We start from the raw sequence: 15370 nt of genomic DNA on the forward strand, positions 1-15370 counted from the left end.
TTGCAGATGGACCATGGAGTTCTGGGAACATATTTGTGGGGGGGCAGGGGGGTGTCAAACAGAACAGCTGGTGCAAGAGGAAAGCTGGCCAGACAAAGTACAAGTGGAAAGGGGAGTAAATCATTAGCTAGAGAGACAGGCCTTGAACCAGATCACTTCAGCAGCTGCTAACTTAGTAATTCCCTCATGCTCCCAAACGAACTTTGTTCCTGTAATGAGTGACAGCTGATGCAATGATAAGAGAATGAAGTCTATAAAAATCTCCCTGAAGCCTGGGAAGTTCTATTTGGGGCTTGTCCTACCTCTTCCTCCCATGGCTGGTCCTGTGGCTGAAGTGACAGCTGCCCCTGTGAAGATGCACTGGTGGAAAGGGATGGTGGTGGTCCTTTTGCTCTGCTTGCTGCTGCTCGGCCAGGTAAAGAGGGAATGATTGAAGTGCTAATTCCAACGGTCAGTCAGCTAATTAATTTCACTGCTCCCTTTGGTAAATGTAACTAATAAAACTTGCTAGATTTGCATGGATTAGAATGACTGGCAGGAGTTAGGAGACAGCAGAGCTCTTTCAGAGGCGTCAACACCACAAAAGAGTGGAATAACTGCCTGGTGAAGACTGGGTTACTCCGAGTTGCTCTTCAGTGGTTGAACTCAAGGATCTTAAAGGTCTTTTCCAACCAAAATGACTCTGTGATTCTGGAAGACCTCACTTGAGCACGTCATTCTGCCTTCCCTCTCAAAATATTAGAAAATACAGTCAATTTTTCATAGATTTATAGAATGGTTTAGGTTGGAAGGGACCTTAGAGATCAAGCAGTTCCAACTCTAGCATACAAGCAATATATACTTTCACAGAGCATGCTGTGAGCTGAAAATAAGACAGGCTTCGAGTTCTTCACTTAAAAGCAAGCCTATTGACCTCAGCAGCAGAATGAGTGAGTGCCTACAGCTGCCTGCTGTTGTGACATCCACATCCCCTTCTGTTTCAGACACACTGTGCTTCCCTGCACCACCGACAGCCTCACCTCACCAGACAGAGAAGGATGACTCCCTTCTGGAGAGGAGTCTCACTGCGACCCGTGGGAGCCTCGTGCAGGGATAACAGCGAGTGCATCACAATGCTCTGCAGGTAACCAAGCTTGATCAATGATCAGGATGGGAGAGGAGGTTGCCACTTATTCTCACCCAAACAAGACATGGAGTTACTCTATACATAAAAAAAAAAGACACTGGGAATGGGGATGGGGCAATAGATTTAGTCCTCTTTAGTAAGCAAGGCAAACAGAGCAGAGTCCACATGCCATTGATAGCAAGCCTCAGACTTTTCATGTAACCCAAAATAACCTTTCTTCCCCAAAGAGAACACAGCATTCTAGACAGCGTGGAGACATGAAAATTAAGCCTTCTCCAAGTACTTCACTTTAAAGCATGTAATACTTAAAAACAGTGTCTTACCTTAAATGAATCATTTGAAGGTGATTACTTAAGCTCACAGTTTAAAAGGACAGCTGAAGTATCAAAAAGCATCAGGCATGAGCAAACTGACCAATTCCATGTAAATTGATGAAAAGTACTGCTGAGTGACTGAAAGGTGATGTTGTGAGGCACCTACTGTACCAGAAAGCAAACAGAAACAGGGCAAAATAGATCCACTCAACCCCCCTGCTGTGAGGCCAGGCTGACAGAGTTGGGGCTGTTTAGCCTAGAGGAGAGAAGGGTCCAGGGAGGCCTTAGAGCAGACTCCCAGGATTTGAAAAGGGCTCCAGGAGAGCTGGGGAGTGACTGCAGGAGTAATGGCTCCAGACTGGGAGAAGATGGATTTAGATCAGATATTAAGAAGAAATTCTTCCCTGTGAAGATGGTGAGGCACTGGAACAGTTTGCCCAGAGAAGTTCTGAAGGATTCAAGCCTGGAAGTGTTCAGACAGGTTAGATGGGGCCTTGAGCAACCTGGTCTAGGAGGTGTCCCTGCCCATGGCAGTGGGGTTGGAACTAAATGATCTTTAAGGTCCCTTCCAAACCAAACCGGTCTGGGGTTCTATGATATCAATTTTCTTCTTCATGAAGCTAGAACAGGACATGGCAGAGGGCTGCTGTTTGGCATCCATTGGAAATGCATGGTCTGCTTCTAACAACTAACACAGCTGAAAAATTGCAACAGCAGATGCAGGAAGAGGGAGAGAAAGGGAATGCTGTTGTGTTTCTAACCCCCAGCCTGACCATGCGGCCGTGGCAACAGTACTTTGGAGCTGTTATGCAAAGCAAAGACATGAACTGGGTTTGTTCAGACTTGAGAAGGTTTAGGGGAGACCTTGTCACCATAGACCAGCATGTAAAGGGTGGCTACCAGGAGGATGGAGACTCTTTTTACAAGGAGTCCCATGGAAAAGACAAGAGGTGATGGGGACAAGTTACTGCTGGGGAGATTCCCATTGGACTCCAGAAGAAAAGGTTTCCCCATGAGAGCAGTTGGACACTGGAATCATCTCCCAGGGCAAGTGGTGGAGTCCACTCCATTACACAGTTTTAAGGCTCAGCTTTGCAGGGTGCTGGGCCAGCTCATTTCAACTCTCCTGTTACCTAGAAAGGTTGGACCAGATGATCCCCAGGGTCCCTTCCAACCTGGCATTCAACAGACTTACTGGAGGTGACTGTAAGGCGCAGGGCTACCCAAGCTGAGTGCCGGCACTGCCGTACGGTGAAGGCTGCTCAGGCTGCAGCTGAGGATGTGACTCTGCACACAGCTGGCAGGAGGAGCTGGCAGTGGCTGATGGTGTTGTGTTTTCCAGGAAGAATCGCTGTTTCCTCAGAGCAGCCTCGGAGTGACCTGTCCTGCTGAAGAACACCCCTCGCTGTTACTGCTGACTCTGCTCCCCTCCACTTGGGAAATATTTATGGACCGTGCAGCAGCTAGAACAGTGCCTCCAGCAACCAGTGTACTGAACAACTCTGTCACAGGAGCTGATGAAAGGACTTCAAAGAGCTTGAGAGCATTTCCCCACCAAGGCTGCATCACTGGAGCAGATGCTTCGGGGTGACTCTGGCCAAGCTCAATAAAAGGACTCTGCCTCTTCTCTTCGTTTTGGGTTTTTTTGTAAGAGTTCATTTTATTTTTTTAAAAGGTGTGAATTAAAAACCTTTGTATTCAAGCAAAGCTTGGTTTCTCCTTGTATCCTCTGAGCACAGCGGGCGGGGAGCACGCAGCAGGAGAGCTTGATTCAAACAGGACTTTAGATGCTTCTCCTTCTACCTGGCAAGTGCACGAAGCCGATCGTGCCTCCACCGCGTTTCGGTCTCAACAGCTGAGCTCTTATCAGGGCTCCAGATAAAGGCCTGTTAGAAAGAGGGAGCAAACAAACTGATAATACTGATAGCATTTTCAATATCCCAAACATATCCAGTGATAACTGGACATATTTACCTTTAATGAACTAATCTAATGTATTTCAATGCACGACCTAGACTGACCTTTGCCACTGCAGTCTCTCCCGTTTCAGAACAGCCTCCTGTTGTGACCAGCTGCACAGAACCGGGAGGGCTGAAAGAAACAAACCTGCTTTTGATTAGATACCAACACAACAGGGACACTGCCCATGGGCTGAGGAGAAAGTTCTTCACAGAGAGAGCTGTTAGCCATTGGAATGGGCTGCCCAGGGAGGTGGTGGAGTCACCGTCCCTGGAGGTGTTCAAGAGGGGATTGGACGTGGCACTTGGTGTCATGGTCTAGTAGTCATAAGGTGTTGGGTGACAGGTTGGACTTGATGCATCTTTGAGGTCTTTCCCAACCTTGTTGATTCTATGTTTCTATGGATCTGCTGCTGATAGTCCATCCCATGCTGCTGTCATGCCAGCTCTGAAACGAGAGTGCTGGCAGGAGCAAAGGATTGTGAGGCTTGCAGCTGAGGTTGCACCGCAAGAGGCTTCCTCATCCGCTTGCTGCTTCTGGTTCAGGGGTGCAGAGCTTTTTGGCTGGGCAGGCTGCAGGGCAGGAGGTTGCTGGCTTCTGCTGCTGCTTTTTGCTGCACTGTTTGCAAACAGGCTGAGGGAACTGTGCATTGGATCATCTCCTTTCCAGTAAAACTGTCTCAACTCTTATCTCAAAGTTATTTTCCTTTTTTGTGTGTTACTTTCCCTCCCGGGGGGGTAGGGGGGCATTGTGAGGACAGCTGTGGTAACCCAGTAGACACAGATGCATAGATTCATAGAAGGGTTGAGAGTGGAAGGGACCTTAAAAATCATCTAATTCTAGCCCCCTGCTGTGGGCAGGAACACCTCCCATTAGACCAGGCTGCTCAAATTCCCATCCAGCCCAGCCCTGAACACCTCTCTGGGCAACCTGTTCCAGCACTTCTGAGGTTGTTCGGACTGGAGAGGGCTCCAGGGACACTGAATAGTGGCCTGCTGGTACCTGAAGGGGGCCACAAGAAGGCTGCAGAGGGACTGTTCACAAAAGGCCTTGAATGATAGGATGAGGGGGAATGGTTTGAAATTAGAGAAGAGTAGATGTAGCCTGGATGTTAGGAACAGGTTCTTCACCACGAGGGTGCTGTTACACTGCAACAGCTTGCCCAGGGAAGTAGCTGAGGCCCCATCCCTGGAGATGTTCAAGGTCAGGCTCAACAAGGCTCTGAACAACCTGATCTAGTGGAGGATGTCTCTGCTCACTGCAAGGGGGGGTCGGACAAGATGACCTTTGGAGGTCCCTTCCAACCCAAACCAATCTCTGATCCTCTGATCTCCCCAACACTGAAAGCTGTTCTATTATACAAAAAGAGCCAAAAATGATCACTCTGCTTAAAAACGCAAGGGGGGGGGAGGTGGGGAGGGAGGAGGAGGACACCCAGACAAAGAGAGGAGCACGGCAGGCACGAAGTTTAATACAGAAAATCTATTTGATATTTATTAAACTTAGTTTCTCCAGTTACAGTTTTGCATTGTACAAAGCATTTTTTTTTTCTTTCTCTTTAATGACACAGTAGTTAAAAAGATCTTTACAAATTGAAATGTGATACCCTTTTCTCCAAATAGTTTTTTGTTGTTTTTTTTTTTTCTCCTTTCTTCTTTAATTGCCATAAATTTGTTTAAAAATACACATTAAACGCATGTTTCAGACACTAAACTTTCTATAATCTCAATACCACAAAATACAGAGAATATAACTATACAGATGTGGGGGGGGGGGGAGGGGAGGGGAAAAATCTAGTTAGTATATAATACTTTGCTCACCATTAACAGCTTTCTTAAGTGAAATGCACATACTGACTTAGAAACCCTATTTCAGCTTTTGTTGTTGGGTCTTTTGTTGTTGTTGTTAGGTTTTTTGTGGGGGTGGTTGGTTGGGGTTTTTTTTTTTTTTTTGAGCCCCAAAGTACCCTTTTTGAAGTCTCAAATGTATTGCAACAAATAAAAATCACAGTTTGCCTCTTTTTTTTTTGTTGTTTTGTTTTGGTTTTGTCCTTTTTTTGTTGTTCTTGTTGTTTTTATTACAGTTTTGGTTGAAGACAGATGCCTGAATCTTCTGATAGAAACAAAACTAAACAAGACACAAATGTGGATTCGTTGTGTACAAAGCAGGGAACGAGAGACATCCCGTTAGTGACTAACAGTACCTTTCTGGATGGTTTCACCAAGGGCTTTCCTTTAGAAGTGGCAGAGTTAAAAGTGACCTTCCCCACCTCACTCCCTCCCCCCACCCCTCACCCCCTTGCCCCAAACCTGACCCTCCCCCCGCAAACAAAACCCCCAACCAAAGCCTCACCCTTTCTTCACCAAATAATAATTTCAAATAAGATAAAGGATTTGGTTTTTTTTGTTTGTTTTTTTTTAATAAATATATAAGCACTTTATCCTCCATATACAAAATTTCTTTTAAACAATTTAAAAGGAGGGGGACCAGATACAAATGTCAGGAACTGTGCTTGCAAAAGTCATGCCTGGTCCTTAAAGAGTTGAGTTTGCAGGTGCCAAAACGCCAGCGCAGCCAAAACCCAATGCTGCAGGACTCTGCACCCCAACCACCTCAACCAGCAGGGTTGCATATAAAAACTGAAGACAGGGAACACTGCACCCCAGTTCCCCTGGGTCAGCTCTGAGAGCGCACATGGAGGGTTACCCAGGAACGGATATGTTTCCGTTTCGGTTCTGGGCGAAGTTAAAACAAGTGAAGCATCTACATAAACACAGCCCCCAGAAATCATACTGCTCCTTACACTCGGCTGAGTGTTGGCAGAGAGCTGCAAGGCTGCCCAGAGATCGCACAAAGGGAAGAACTCGCTGACCCCAGCGCTGACCCTCCTCTCCCTGCCTCTCCCGGCCCCAGCAGTGCTGTTTTCAAACAGCATCACAACAGCAGAGAGAAATTCCTCAAAACCCAGACCGGAGCTGGACAGACACCTCACCATTCCCTGATTGTTCCAGTTAATGTAACCTTCCCCCTTGGGATATTTGTCTCCTGGAGTAGGTCTGGATTAGTCTGAGCTGGCCAGCAAAAGCTTTGGCTGCTCCTGCCAGATGTCTAAGCACTAACTTCGGTGCCTAGAAACGGAGGGGTTTCCCTAACACCCATTCATCAGACGGAGGAATTGAAACCCTGACCAAACTCTTTGTCCCAACTGGAAGAATTTGGAAGTTGCTTACTCCCCAATGGGTAATTCAAACTTGACTTGCTCAGGCCCTTTTTGTATCTGCCTTAATAACAGAAACACTGCAGTGACAGCAAAGATCTGCTCTGGAAATGACACATTAAATACAGCAAAGGTAGTTTCTCTCTCTCTCACTCCAGCAGCTTGCCGCTTTGGCAAGCTACCTAAATTTATCCGCCTAAGGCTTTCATTTTACTTGCCCCAGGCAAGTGCTTACATTATTCCCCTAAAGTCCTGACTCTCTGGATGTTGGGGGGCCAGTCATAAATACAATTTCAGGGCATTATTATTATTATTTTGTGTGTGTGTTATCACAGCAATCAAGCCTCAGCAATCTAAAGGAATATACATTGCACTCCTGTATAATATGCAAGATTTCTCACCGAGAAGGTGGCGATTCAGCACTCAATAAATAATATATCAATATAGTCAGTTGCACCATCATCTAAAAACAAGTAGAACATAGACTTTGGACAGACAGAGTTCATATAGATATATACATAATATATTAAAAGACACATACAATACAAATTGCATACTGCCATCAGAAGCCAAGAAGAGCCATCCCTCTGCTCTGCTTTATGGCTAAGAGTTTCGAATCGAAAGAAAAAAAGTCTTGGGCTGTTTGACTCTGGTGTCCTTGAAGGTTTGGTTAGAAATACAAAAGGGTTGCACCTTATCATCACCTAAGGAAGGAACCTGCAATCTGTCAGCAAATGCAAAGTTTTGATATCTGAGCAAGCCTAGTCTGATTAAACCATTTTTCAGATTCACCAACTGGGTCAGTGTTCAGTGAGGGCACCGAAGCAATGGTGCTGATATGTGTTTCATACACAGTCATCCCAGGAATCACTCAGGAAGCCAGAGGCTGGGGATTCCCTGGTGGTTTACTCACTGTGTGATGGGTGCTAGCACTGATGTGCCAACCATTTCCACAGCTGTGGTGTGGGGAGTACAGAAGGACAGACTGAGACCCTTCCCCTGCACTCTGACAGCCTGTTATTTCCTTGCCCTTCTTTGAGCTCTGAAACCTGACCAAGCACAGAACCTTTCTCTGGGGACAACGGGAAATCCCAAACTGAGATATGCTTTGGGAATGGGGAAGGTTCAATCTGTTTGGAATAGCCACAGGTGCATAAGGCATTTCTTCTGAATGAACAAAGCACTGCACAGCTCCTGGACAGACAGCAGACCTGGGACAGCACTCTGGAAGGGACCTCACTACCATGGACACTGCTTTGGGTGGGACACTTTCAACCAGTTCAGATCCACATTTTGACACGATTTAAAAAGTCTCCTGGTGATTTGAAGACAAAATGTTTAAGATCCTGATCTAGAAACAAAAGATACAGCTTTAGGAGAACCAGTTCGGTGTGACACCAAAAAGGGGGTTTGTGACAATGGTTCAAGATCCTGGTCTAGGGGTAAAACATACACCTTTAGGACAACCAGTTGGGGGTGACACCAGAAACAGGGGGCTTTGGGTGCCAACAAAAACCAGGAGCTTGGGTAAGAAAAAAACCCAGGGGTTTCGTGAGATCAAAAAGGGGTTTTGTGACACCAAAAAAGAGTTTTGTGGGACTCTAGTTAAGAAAAAAAACCCTAACATTCCCAGAGCTGAGCCCATTCCTGCCACCAGGAACAGTGACTGTGCAGGAAGGAGCAAGCCAAAGAGCAGCCATGCTGGCCAGCGCAGTGCTACACAAACCATGACCACAACACCCACGAAGGTTATTTTTTATATAGCGTCAAAAGTGTGCTAGGCACTTTAGAGTATGAAAGGAAAAAAAGAGTTGACAGTGTCCCATGAACCAAGAGGTGGAGTTTGAGGGTACAGAGTTCTGTCTCCAACAGCAAACATGAACAGAAAGGTGACCTTTTGCACAGTGTTTCAATAAAAAGGATGCTCCAACAGACCTGGAGAAATTCAGCTATCATGGAAAGAAAAGAAGTCAGAGGTCTGTCGACCACGTCTCACCGACTCGGACGTAGCAAAGCTTTTCTGGAAGTACAAAACACGCTGGAACGCAAAGGAAGCTCTACGAAGATGCAGCTACCTTGGAGTAGGTTTTACTACTTTTGCAAAACTTCTAAACTCTTAAAGCCCAAAGGACATCCTGCAGTACTAAGTGGCGTAGAATTCTATTCCTTCTCTCGAGGTTGCCGTTGAGTTTGGCACTTTAACTACAGCTACACCAAAAAAAACCCCCCCAAAATCAAAAGGAAACAATCCACAACTTTAGTGCAATAATTTTTTCCTGAACATGCACGTTCATATCCGGGGAAGAGAATAAAAATGGGAGAGGGGGGGAAAAAAAAAACAAACCCCAAACAAAAAAAAACCACAAAGCAGCATTCCATGATCTGGCTCCAAAGGGTTCAGAGTTTTGACTCTTGGAGAGGAGCCCCCCGCCAGGAGCAGTCAGTTTGTGTGACAGACACGAGGACTCGTGGGTAGAAAAAACAACCCAGGAACAACAAAAAAAAGGAAATGGAATTTTACCAAAGTACTGCAGAAGACCACTGCATACAGTATACCTGGTCCTGCTGTAAAACATCTTGTAAACAGTTCATAAAATCTTCATCTAAAAGTAAGGCATAAGGCACACCAGACATGTTAGGGGCACTAAGCAATACTGAAAGCAGTAGCAGTTTAAACCTTTGACTCGGACAAGCACCTCGCATGGAAAGGTACTTTGGTTTTACACTTGGAGAGGACTCCACTGCAACTCCACCCCAACTGCTTCAAGTTGCAGCAAGCTGCTCCCTCTGCTCCATCAAACATTGAAAGGGACCTTCATCAACACTTGGTAAATACAAGTTAGCAATCCATTCAGCAGCCAAACAGTCCATTTTTCCCTGGCAAAGCAGGCGCGCTCCCACCCCACGATGGCTGTTGCACTGTCATCCTGTAGTGTCCGTTACCTATCAGACCCTAAAAGGAAACAAAAAACGATAATAAAAGGACCTCGATTCCTATTTCAAATTCCTGGTTTCTCGGTCAATGGGAAAGATGCAAATGAAGAGCTGTGGGAGGAACCCAACTGCTGTTGGGTGTCTGAGCCACCAAGGTGGGTCTCTAAGCGTCAAAGAATGACAAGCACGGGAACAAAAAAAAAAGGTGTCTGAAAACGACCCACCAGGGTGGGTTTCGAAGCGTCGAAGACAAAGCACGGAAACAGAAGGTGTTGTCAATGAAGAAATGCCAAAAAACAAAAAAGGAAAGAAAAAAAAAAAAAACAACAAAAAAAACAAAAGAAGAAGAAAACCAAACCCCAAAAAGCACAAGATTGTCCTTGTCAGAAACCTTTCCTGTACGCATCGCACCCATCGGACCGAAGCTCGCTCCTACGCCTCCACTTTGACGCCGCCTGAACTGCAAATCGCTGTAATGTTTTGTGATTGTTATAGTGTTAAATCCACGCTTGGAAACCACCTGGAAAAGAATCCAGAGCAGGTCCAGCTAAATAGCATTATTATTATTATTATTATCATCATTATTATTATTATTATTATTTTTTTCTCTTTTTTTTTTTTTTTTTTTCTCTCCATATAAATTTTTTTTTCCTTATAATTCATTTAAATGAAGTATCTTAATACGTAGAAGAATATCTGGCATTATTACTTTTTTCCCCTCTATTTAGTAGTACAAATTCTGCAATAATAAATCTGTAGTTGCCATTTATTAGTCGACTCCTAGGCATTAGGCATGGACATGATGGTGTTCCTACGTTAGAACCTACCAATCCTAGTTCCTCTCACAGGCTCTACCACCACAAGACATTACAGAGTAACAAAGCTCACAACGTACTTAAATAAAGTGTCTAGGTTTAATTTTCCACTAAGTACTCAAAAAGGGTAGCTTTTGAGGGAGGAAATAGCTAAAAAACTGCCCCCAAATTGGGCTTTTCAAAATTAAAATGAAACAAACAAACAAACCCCCAAAACAAAACAAATTATTAAAATAAATAGGATTTAAACTGATTACTTCTGCATTATGACTGGACTTCCAATGATCTATCCAGGATAGAACAACAAAACTACACTTTTAAATGTAGCAAAATTTAAAACACTTAAATAACTTAAAGTGGGAATACTGAACAAGTCCTTTGACCAGCTGATTTGGGGGGGGGGGGGGGGGAGGGGGGGTGATAAAACACAAAACATGAGGATGGGAGACATGGGGGAAAGCATTCCTTGATCTTAGTGTCAACTAAGCAATGTGTTATGGCAGTCTTCCTTATTGACATGACACAGTGTTGTGGAGATAAAATCAGAGGCAGCGAGAAAAATGAACGCCTTGGGTTGTCCATTCCTTCAGCTCCGAGTTCTCACTTGGCATCCAGGCGCAGCCAGTGCAAGCCCTGCCGGGTGTAACGCACCAGCTCGGTCATGATGCTGGAGTTAAAAATCAGAGGGCCCATCACTTTGTCCAGTTCAGCAAAGAACTCTACAGAAACAACAGAAACACCAGTTAAAGCTGCCAGGGAAACTGCACTCCCCAGATACCCTTCCTGAGCATCGTCTTTAAGAGAGGAGTAATCAAGTGATTATGTCTAGACCAAGTATTAGACAGAGTGAGAAGAGGAAAAAATTCCTTACAGTGAGGGTTGAGAGAATCTAGAGCAGGTTGCCCAGGGAGGCTGTGAATGGCCCCTCCTTGGAGATGTTCAAGGTGTTGTATTCTATCAAGCACAGGATAGTTATGCACTGGTTTGGGGCGATGGCATGAAGTTACAAGGTGCAGTTTTGCATGAAGTCATACAAGATATTAACACAGAATCCCAGACTGGTTTGGGTGGGAAGGGACCTTTCAAGGTCATCTAGTCCAACATCCCTACAGTCAGCAGGGAGAGCTGCAACTAGAGCAAGTTGCTCAGAGCCCCAAACAACCTGACCTGCAATGGTTCCAGGGATGGGGCAGCAACCACATCTCTGGGCAACCTGGGCCAGGGTCTCACCACCCTCAGTGTCAAGCATTTTTTGTTTCTCTCCAGTCTGAAATCTCCCTCTTTCAGTTTCAAACCATCTCCCCTCGTCCTGTCACAACAGGTCCTGCTCAAAAGTCTGTCCCCAGCTTTCTGCTTGGCCTCTTTAAGCGCTGAAAGGCCACCAGAAGGTCTGCCTGGATTCCTCTCTTCTTCAGGCTGAACAACCCCAACTCTCTCAGCCTGGCCTCACAGCAGAGAGGTACCACTGCAATCCAAAGTCTAACCATCCATCTAGACTAGATCAAGGCCACCCAGGGCCACATCAGGTTTGACCCTGACTGTCTCCTGGGACAGGGCCTCAACCACATCTCTGGGCAACCTGTTCCAGTATTTCACCACCCTCATTCTGAAGAGCTTCCTCCTAGTGTCCAACCTAAACCCACCCTGCTCCAGCTTCAAAGCATTACCTTTCTGTTCTTTAGACAGCTGTTCGGCTTGGTCCCAAATTTCAGTGGCATAGAGGAAGTTGGACGTGACTTGGACGTAGCTGGCTGCCATCTGATGGATCCTCTGGGGGATCGTCACCGAAGACCCGCTCCCTGAAGGGTTGGCTGCCCCAGAAGAGTAATTTCCTGAATTCCCTGGCGACAGCTTTGGAGAGACTGGAGAGGGCATCCCGACAGGCTTGCTGCTCCCCCAAAGACAAGGATCACACTGTTAAATGCACATCTGCTCATCCACACACACGTGAGGTACATCAAACTGCAAGATGCCCTCCAACACCTCTCCTCCCACATCTCAGAGTGTGAGATGCTGGAACACGCCTGTTTTACACCTCAAGAAGTCAAGATTTGCCCTAAAGCAAATGAAATGAGGATGCTACAACTTTAAAGTTTTACCTTCACATCCAAAACCCAACCACCAAACCTCATAATCTCCTAACTGTGTCCAGCTCTGTGGCTCTCAGCACAGCAAGGATGTGAACCTGACAAAGAGAGTCCAGGGGAGGCCTGGAGGGCTGAATCATCTCTCCTACGAAGACAGACTGAGAGAGCTTGGGTTGTTCAGCCCAGAGAAGGCTTCTTGTGAAGACCTTCTTATGGCCTTCCAGTACCTGAAGGGGGCCTACAGGAAAGCTGGGGAGGGACTGTTTACAAAGGGATGTGGCAATAGGACAAAGGGCAAAGGGGCAATGGCTTTAAACTAGAGCAGGATAGATTTAAACTGGATGTTAGGAACAAATTCTCTCCCCTGAGGGTGGAGGAACACTGGAACAGGTTGCCCACAGACGTAGTGGCAGCCCCATATCTGGAGCCATTAAAGGTCAGGCTTGATGGACCTCTGAGCAACCTGATCTATTTGGGAGTGTCCCTGCTGACTGCAAGGGGGTTGGACTAGATGACCTTTGGAGGTCTCTTTCCACCCAGTGCACATGGAGGGGGAAAAGTATTAAATAAACCACCAAAACTCCCTGAGAAACGTGATTCGTGTGTTAGAGAGATACTGCCTCTTTGTTTTGCAGCAAGGAGCTGTGATGAACCCTCTGCAGAGCACTCTGGTAAGCAGTAGTCTTCTAAACCTTTTTATCAGAATAATTACACAATCAGATCATGGAATGGGTTGGAAAGAACCTTCAAGATCATCTAGGTCCAACCCCCCTACCATGAGAAGAGACACCTTCCACTAGATGAGGGCGGTTGCTCGAGGCCTCATGCAGCCTGGCCTTCAACACCTCCCTGGGCAACCTGCTCCAGCGTCTCACCACCCTCAATGTGAAGAATTTCTTTTTAATCTCCAGTCTAAACCTCCCCTCTTCCATTTCAAAGCCACTGTCCCTTGGCCCATCATACAAGCCCTTGTAAAAAGCTCTCCTGTAGCCCCCTTCAGGTACTGGAAAATCTCCCTGAAGCATTCTCTTCTCCAAGCTGAACAGCCTAAACTCTCTCAGCCTGTCCCCATAGGGGAGGTTCTCCAGCTCTCTGATCATGCTCATGGCTTCCTCTAGACCTGCTTCAGCAGCTCAATGTCCTTCATATGCTGGACAGACTGGACACAGTGCTCCCAGGAGAGGTCTCACTAGAGCAGAGGAGCAGAATCTCCTTCCTGTCCTGCTGTTCTCACTGCTTTTGATGCAGTGCAGCACACAGCTGCCCTCTAGACTGCCAGTGACCATTTCTGGCTCATGGTGAGTTTATCAGCACCTGGCACCCCCAAGTTCCCCTCCAGACTGCTCTTGAGCCACTCCTCTTCCAGCCTGGATTTGTGATTGGGATTATTCCAACACATCTCCACCCTTACAACAAGCTCCCCAAGACTTTCAAGAGTGAAAAGGTACTCTCTGAGCACCCCAGGCGCAGAGAAGCAGCCAGATGGTGAGAAATAGAGGTAACAGCTTTTACCACTCACCTTCCCATGCCAGGTGATGGTGCTTGAGAATTGTTGAAGGAGTTCTGCTTGGGGGGAGGAAGAAGAAATTTGTCACCTGATTTATGTTTATACTTGAACTAGTTAAGACTTTAGCTGGTGATTTAATTGGTTATTTCACAGCAAATTAATTGTTGCAGTTTTTATTTGAAGCAATTACTAGCATTCTGAATTAGATCACAGTAAATTCAAGTTTGGCAAAGTATCTTTTTTTCCTGATGTCTAACAGACGAATGATGGGATTGTTTTAACAACACAAAGGGCGGCACTGGAGCAGTCCTCTGTTCTAACCAGTAGATCCCACTGCCTCTTACAAAAACATTTGGGGTTTTTTTCAGCCCATTAATAGGAAGAAATTTGCTACTGCAGGCATTGAATGATTAAAGATGTCTCAGAAAAGCTGACATGTCAGACACATGAGAAGCCTGTTCCCTCTTCAGTATTGAAAGGGAATAGAGGGTTTCAGAAACTCAGTGACTTTAGTTACTTATCCCCAAGTGTTCCTTTGAAAATCTCAGCATAGATTAAGGACTGAGTAACATCACAGAGGTGTTGTAAGCGGTTTTCTCATCTTCAGCATCTTGACTGAAATCCATTCAGAGGATTTGCCTCTTCATCTCCTTCCCCTGACAGCACTTTTAAATCAGTTGTACAGGAATTTATCTAAAACTCACTGGGGATGGGAGGTGGTGAATAATTAAATATCAAACAGCAAAAATCCAGAAAGACTAATTTGGTTTTGAATGAGAAGCTGGCTCTGGTGCCAGCGTTGGTGCAGGCTGAGTAGGGGCAGCCCACGTAGTCCACCCCAGGACCCCAAATCTCTTGAAGTCTAAAGCTTGATAGATATGCAGCAAGAAAAACATTTTTAAATTCTGCTTGAAGGCTACTGAACTTGTTAAAAAGGGACAAAAGTCAGATCAAATTATTAGTAGAGAGCTCTCATACTAAGATCAGTAGGGTTCTGACAGCCACGCTGTCCCTTTCCAGCTTTACACTATTCAGCTTCAACGTACTCAGGGTCCAGTTCTCAAAAGGGTGCATTCCAAGTTCACATGTAACAACTTGAACAGTGGATTCATGGATTTGAAGTGCAGAAGAGCTTTAATTTGATCATGTTTTAATACTTTAAAAAAGATATGCAATTACCTTCAGATGTTCAGTCAGAGTTTTAGAGTACTTCAATGCACTTTCCTTTTTCAGTTTGAAAAGCCTTAGGTATAGCAGAGACTGGCACCGCAGACTGACCAGAGACACAACAACAAAACACTCAGTTAAAGGCAGGTTTACCATCAGGGATTGAAGCTCAGACACACAGCAGCTGTGCTTTTAAAGCTCACTCAGACAAGCCTCAAGTTGTAACTCAATGAAAAAAATCTTT

General features: G+C 45.6%; 2 protein-coding genes and 1 long non-coding RNA gene across 4 annotated transcripts in view; 1 reads left to right on the forward strand and 2 right to left on the reverse strand.

Moving 5' to 3' along the window:
• Nucleotides 1–285: 285 nt before the first annotated feature.
• On the forward strand, nt 286–3112 carry LEAP2 (liver enriched antimicrobial peptide 2). The gene is made up of 3 exons (XM_054168503.1): nt 286–415; nt 984–1123; nt 2783–3112. The coding sequence occupies exons 1-3, from the start codon at nt 314–316 to the stop codon at nt 2817–2819; spliced, it is 279 nt and encodes a 92-aa protein (XP_054024478.1). The 5' UTR covers nt 286–313; the 3' UTR covers nt 2820–3112.
• A 1939-nt stretch (nt 3113–5051) lies between these two features.
• LOC128897901 (uncharacterized) lies at nt 5052–8152 on the reverse strand. The gene is made up of 2 exons (XR_008462630.1): nt 7828–8152; nt 5052–5152 (listed from the first exon to the last, which is right to left on the reverse strand). It is a non-coding gene; the product is annotated as an uncharacterized LOC128897901 (long non-coding RNA).
• A 2618-nt stretch (nt 8153–10770) lies between these two features.
• Nucleotides 10771–15370, reverse strand: part of AFF4 (ALF transcription elongation factor 4) — a 55926-nt gene continuing 51326 nt past the window's right edge. Inside the window, exons 19-22 of one of the 2 annotated variants that reach the window (XM_054168212.1) lie at nt 15139–15232; nt 13972–14015; nt 12033–12253; nt 10771–11084 (exon numbers count right to left, since the gene is read on the reverse strand). In XM_054168212.1, coding sequence (XP_054024187.1) covers nt 10966–11084; nt 12033–12253; nt 13972–14015; nt 15139–15232 — 478 coding nt within the window. In that variant the 3' untranslated portion in view covers nt 10771–10965. Of the gene's footprint in view, nt 11085–12032; nt 12254–13971; nt 14019–15138; nt 15233–15370 lie in introns of both variants that reach the window. The other variant, XM_054168211.1, reaches the window with a different exon arrangement.

This window comes from Dryobates pubescens, chromosome 16 (assembly GCF_014839835.1).
Source record: "Dryobates pubescens isolate bDryPub1 chromosome 16, bDryPub1.pri, whole genome shotgun sequence".
Classification (NCBI taxonomy): Eukaryota; Metazoa; Chordata; class Aves; order Piciformes; family Picidae; genus Dryobates; species Dryobates pubescens.

What these genes read in the sequence shown, in the direction of transcription:
- LEAP2 (XM_054168503.1), top strand. Translation starts at nt 314, where the DNA reads ATGGCTGGTCCTGTGGCTGAAGTGACAGCTGCCCCTGTGAAGATGCAC. An exon ending in GCTTGCTGCTGCTCGGCCAG is followed by an intron (nt 416 to 983) that starts GTAAAGAGGGAA and finishes CTTCTGTTTCAG; the next exon opens with ACACACTGTGCTTCCCTGCA. An exon ending in TGCATCACAATGCTCTGCAG is followed by an intron (nt 1,124 to 2,782) that starts GTAACCAAGCTT and finishes TGTGTTTTCCAG; the next exon opens with GAAGAATCGCTGTTTCCTCA.